The sequence below is a fragment of the Chiloscyllium plagiosum genome, chromosome 37 (assembly GCF_004010195.1).
Source record: "Chiloscyllium plagiosum isolate BGI_BamShark_2017 chromosome 37, ASM401019v2, whole genome shotgun sequence".
Taxonomy (NCBI): Eukaryota; Metazoa; Chordata; class Chondrichthyes; order Orectolobiformes; family Hemiscylliidae; genus Chiloscyllium; species Chiloscyllium plagiosum.
In genome coordinates, this window is record NC_057746.1 from 25,585,923 (window position 1) to 25,591,640 (window position 5,718).

General features: G+C 43.0%; 1 protein-coding gene across 1 annotated transcript in view; it reads right to left on the reverse strand.

The window, feature by feature from the left end:
* The window catches only part of LOC122541527, a 55,762-nt gene extending 50,052 nt beyond the window's left edge, over nucleotides 1-5,710 (reverse strand). Inside the window, exons 1-2 of the mRNA XM_043678354.1 lie at nucleotides 5,593-5,710; nucleotides 2,413-2,489 (exon numbers count right to left, since the gene is read on the reverse strand). Coding sequence (XP_043534289.1) covers nucleotides 2,413-2,489; nucleotides 5,593-5,710 — 195 coding nt within the window. The remainder of the gene's footprint in view (nucleotides 1-2,412; nucleotides 2,490-5,592) is intronic.
* Between the last annotated feature and the right edge of the window lie 8 nt (nucleotides 5,711-5,718).

A 5,718-nucleotide genomic window follows, 5' to 3' on the forward strand; every position in this document is an offset into this window, starting at 1 on the left:
TGTTGGAATATTGCGTGCAATTCTGGTCTCCTTCCTATCGGAAAGATGTTGTGCAACTTGAAAGGGTTCAGAAACGATTTACAAGGATGTTGCCAGGGTTGGAGGATTTGAGCTACAGGGAGAGGCTGAACAGGCTGGGGCTGTTTTCCCTGGAGTGTCGGAGGCTGAGGGGTGACCTTATAGAGATTTACAAAATTATGAGGGGCATGGATAGGGTAAATAGACAAAGTCTTTGCTCTGGGATTGGGGAGTCCAGAACTAGAGTGCATAGGCTTAGGGTGAGAGGGAAGTGATATAAAAGAGACCTAAGGGGCAACTTTTTCACACAGAGGGTGGTACGTGCATGGAATGAACTGCCAGAGGATGTGGTGGAGGCTGGTACAATTGCAACATTTAAGAGGCATTTGGGTGGGTATGGAGGGATATGGGCCGGTGGGACTAGATTGGGTTGGGATATCTGGACGGCATGGACAGGTTGGACTGAAGGGTCTGTTTCTGTGCTGTACATCTCTATGACTCTAAGTATGGCATTGCAACCGGAACTCTATCAACAAATACATTGACTTGGATCCCACTTACAACCCCTGAGAAAAAGAACTTGAAATGACGTCACCATAGAAAATGACATCACTACAGGAAATGAAACCACCAACCCAAGGAAACCCAAACATATAAATTGAAAGCAGGAAATACCACCAGTGCTTTATCCGGAGGCTCACTGAAGATGTTACCTAGTATGGTGACAAAACATCTGAAAATGAACCTTTCAGCTCAGCGAGCAAACCTACATCCAGAACCTCAACCTGAGCTACAAATCTTGTCAAAATTCGCTAAGATATTTCATGTGGAAAGATCCCTTTGATAGAGTGTGTTTCAAATAGCAGTTGTTCTGTCTGACTTTCAAAATGCCTGGCTTTTTTTTATACCCCCAACCTCAGATCGTCTTATTGGTTTGAAGTTAGCAAAATAATAAATTCAAACTTGATTGAGGTTTAGTATCCTGGGGCGTAATTTAAACCGATTGGTTAAATTTGAATTGTTGTCAACACAGCAACCAACTCAGGGATCTTATTTCACTGCCAGATGTTACATATTTTCAATTTTCCAGTGCACTCTGAGACTGCTAGTTAGTAATATGACAGGTGATTGTAAGCTCTCAGAACAAAACAGCATTCACTCTCTCTTAAAGGTACAGTCCATGCCTTCAACTTCATTACATCATACCCTTTGATCCCTTTCGTCCCAAGGATTATACCTATCTCCTTTTTGAAGACATTTAATGTTTTGGTCTCAATCAGCTTTTGTGGCAGGGAATTCTACAGGCTCACCATTCTCTGTGTGAAGTAATTTCTCCTCATCTCAGTCCTAAATGGTCTACTTCATATCCTAAGACTGTGACCCTCTGGGTCTGGAGTGCCTAGATATCCTTTCTGCACATGTCCTATGTCGTCCTGTAGAATTTTATGTTTCTATGAGATACCGTGGGCGGCACGGTGGCACAGTGGTTAGCACTGCTGCCTCGCAGCGCCAGAGACCCGGGTTCAATTCCCGACTCAGGCGACTGACTGTGTGGAGTTTGCACGTTCTCCCCGTGTCTGCGTGGGTTTCCTCCGGGTGCTCCGGTTTCCTCCCACAGTCCAAAGATGTGCAGGTTAGGTGAATTGGCCATACTAAATTGCCCGTAGTGTTAGGTAAGGGGTAAATGTAGGGGTATGGGTGGGTTTCGCTTCGGCGGGTCGGTGTGGACTTGTTGGGCCGAAGGGCCTGTTTCCACACTGTAATCTAATCTAATCTAATCTAAAACCCCCTTCATTCTTCAAATCTTCAATGAACACAGTCCTACTGATCCAGTTTCTCTTCATAAATCAGTCCTGCCATCCACAGATCAGTTTGGGAAATCCATCCATCACCACAACATTCTTCCTCAGATAAGGAAATCAAAACTGTACACAATATGCCAAGTATGGTCTTACCGCCGCTCTGTACAACTGCAGCAAACCATCCCTGTTTGTGGATTAGAGCCCTCCTGCTAGAAGGCCAACATACATTTACCTTTGTCACCACCTGTATGCCTACCTACAAGGATATGCTCCCTCTTTCCCATTCAGATAATAACTCACCTGCTTGGTTATGTTCCCTAACACTGACACGCATTTACCAACTCACACTGAACCTTCTCTACAGCTTTCTCATCACTCAGCTTCTCTTCTTCAGCCAACTGATGACTTCCAAACCCAGTCAGATTTCTTCAAATGCCTTCCTATTGAAAGGAACTGGTCCTGAATTATGACAGCGTTGCGAGGTTATAACTAGATCAATGGTAATGTTCTCACCTATTCTCTGTGGGGTTTTAACCAAAGGAACTGCAGTTTTCAGTCCCATCATTCTCTTCATTATTGTTGGTTTGCTTACATTGCCTTTGTTGAATCCCTGACCCCGAGTCTTAGAGGGTTTCCTTCGACTGTCCAACACGCTGATTTCTTTCTTGACTGTAAATAGTGAGGCAAAATAATTATTTTAACATTTCCAGTGCTATTTTTTCACTACTGTTCTGAAGATGTGGGTGTACTGTACCTTTACGAAAGTTAAAAGCTAGTAGAGTTACCTGACAGCACCAAGTGTTCCCAACAAGATATAATGTAGCATGGGGGTCCAGCAGTTAGTGTAGATGGTTGCCTAGAGACAAAAACAGATTCAAATTAGGCCAATCAGTTTAAATTATACCCCAAAAATATACCAAACTTCACCCCAGTTTGAATTGAGGATATTGACCATCTTAAAAGCCAATGACACAATCTGATGCTTTGGGGGGGGGGGTATAAGATTGGGGAAAATTTAATAATTAGGAGGAGAACTGCCACGCCACCAGCATGTAGAAACTGCCCAAAAAATAGCTCTCTTAAAGGTACCGTTATTGCTGAGTAACCTGTGAAACAGAATCCCCAAGAAAAAGACACAATACAGAGAAGAACCAAAAGTAAAAGATAGGTTAGAGGAAGGAGTTGTAAACACTTGTTAGTTAATTAGTCTCTGTTATACTTAAATAAATAATGTTGTTAATTTTTACTTTAAATAGTTTTTGGCCTCTCGAATTTTCACAGATTAATTTAGGGGATACACCTTTTCTGCGTTGCTGGGTTAAATTAAGCAGGAGGGTTTACCCCGTGTCATAACAGTTCCCTGAAAATTCGAGAGGCCAAGAACTATTTTAAGTAAAAATTAACAAATGTATTTCTTAAAGTATAACAGTTACTAATTAACTAACAACTATTTACAACTCCTTCCTCTAACCTACCTTTTACTTGCCCCTCTACAATACTGGTCCAATAAAAATCCCAATTAAGATTTACAAAACAAAATTTCTCATCTCAAAACCAGGCAGCTTTCAGTTCTTCTCTGTATTCCTGTCTTCTTTTCCCCAGTCTTATACCCACAAAACATCGGACTGGGTCATTGGCTTTTAAGATGGTCAATATACTCAATTCAAATTGGATTGGAGTTTGATATATTTTGGGGGTATAATTTAAACTGATTGGCCTAATTTGAATCTGTTTTTGTCTCCAGGCAATCAGCTACACTAGCTGCTGGACCCCCATGCTGCATTATATCTTGTTGAGAACACTTGGTGTTGTCAGGTAACTCTATTAGCTTTTAAACTTTCTTAAAGGTACAGTACACCCACATCTTCATCACACTACAAAACTTGACAGTTTCAAGTTGCTCCTGGCCACTTTGCCTTTGCTGGTGGGATTGCAAAAAAAAATTAATGTCAATTTTAATATCCCTTTCAAAATTTCCATTAATACCCACTTTTCAAACTCTTACTCTCTGCTTTGGTTTGCATGAGGTTAAGTTCCTTTTTGGAACACCACCCTCTATGTATTTTTAACTCAAGTAATAACTTTACCCAAGAACAGTTTTGTCCAGTGAAAAGTCCTTATCTCATTGGATTTAGGTAGACCTGAATCTTAACAGCCTGTGGAGCTTACGCTAAACTCAGCTCCAATGGAAAGGATTACAATGACTCAGCATACAATCCCTAATCATTATTACTATTTATTAAGCCGAATTGCTTGTTGAGCTTGGATCGCCCGAGTCCTGTGAATCGATTTTTGTTTTGGATCGGTTTGCACTGCTGCTATATTCAAGTCTTTGTATGCCCAAGCCATTGTGAGCAGCTGCTACATCACTGTGGCAGCACAGACATCCTCTACATTCTCAAATCTCTTTGTAGCCAACACAGGAAAGTTGGCAAAGGCAAAGCAACTGCATCTGGTGCATTAGAAAAATGGGTTAGGTTTCAGCTTTCTCCCTGCTTTGTGTGTGACCCTCAATCGACTTTCTCCATGTGCTCAAAACATCGACTCTCCTGCTCCTCGGATGCTGCCTGACCTGCTGTACTTTTCCAGTGCCACATTTTTTGACTCCGACTCTCCAGCGTCTGCAGTCCTCACTTGCCTCTTTGCCCGGGTGTCAAACAGCCTCGCTTCCTGCTGGAAAGTTCCCCCCCCATCCATGCTTTAAGAAAAACCAAGGGTGATGCACATTATTCCGTCCAGCACAGCAGAGACTTTTGGTTTTGGTGAAAGGGGGGCTGGGTTAGAGTGGCAAAGACTGGCAGGATGGCTTAGTGGTTAGCCCTACTGTGTCTCAGTGTCAGGGACTCAGTTTTGATTCCAGTCTTGGGTGTCTATCTGTGTGGAGTTTTATACATACTCCCTGTGTCTGTGTGGGTTTCCTCCGGGTGCTCTGGTTTCCTTCCACAGGCCAAAAATGTGCAGGTCAGGGTGGAGTGGCCTGTCCTGTCCAGGAATGTGAAGGTTAGGTAGGTTATTCATGGGAAATGCAGGATTACAGAGATAAGGGGGGGACAGAGGCATATGGGTCTAGGTGGGATGCTCTCTGGAGGGTCGGTGTGGACTCAATGGGTCAAATGGCCTGCTTCCGCACTGTAATGACTCTTATAAAAATCTTAAATATGAAATGTGTGTGCATAAATATTACTGGTAAAAACAGAATACTGTATGAGTCTGCAAGGAAGATATAGTGTAAAGGGAATTGTCCCTTTATTCTGGATATAGCTGCTGAGCTTGTGCCGAGAGAGCGATGTCAGAATGCGTGAAGCTGAAATTCTGTTCATATTGCTAAGCCAAGTAAAGTTTGTGGTTGTTTACTCACAAGAGTATAGATCTCACATTAACACAACATACAGGAGATATCACATTACAGAGAAATGGCTCATGCCATTGTGGCACAGTGGTTAGCACTGCTGCCTCAAAGCGCCAGAGACGCGAGTTCAATTCCCACCTCAGGCGACTGACTGTGTGAAGTTTGCACATTCTCCCCGTGTCTGTGTGGGTTTCCTCCCACAGTCCAAAAATGTGCAGGTTAGGCGAATTGGCCATGCTAAATTGTCCGTAATGTTAGGTGCAAGGGTAAATGTAGGGGGATGGGTCTGGGTGGGTGCGCTTCGGCAGGTCAGTGTGGACTTGTAGGGCCAAAGGGCCTGTTTCCACACTGTAACTAATCTAATCTAATGCCTACTTGACTTGAAATAAGTAAATTGCCTCATGTGGGGAACACACTACTTACACTGATGTGAAGGTGTCATTGACTTAACAGTCATTTGCTGTAGCCTCACAGACCCCTGATAGACATGACTGTCACCCAACAGGTCTAAATCCTGCAACAGGACAGACCCATTGTTCATGTTCGGTT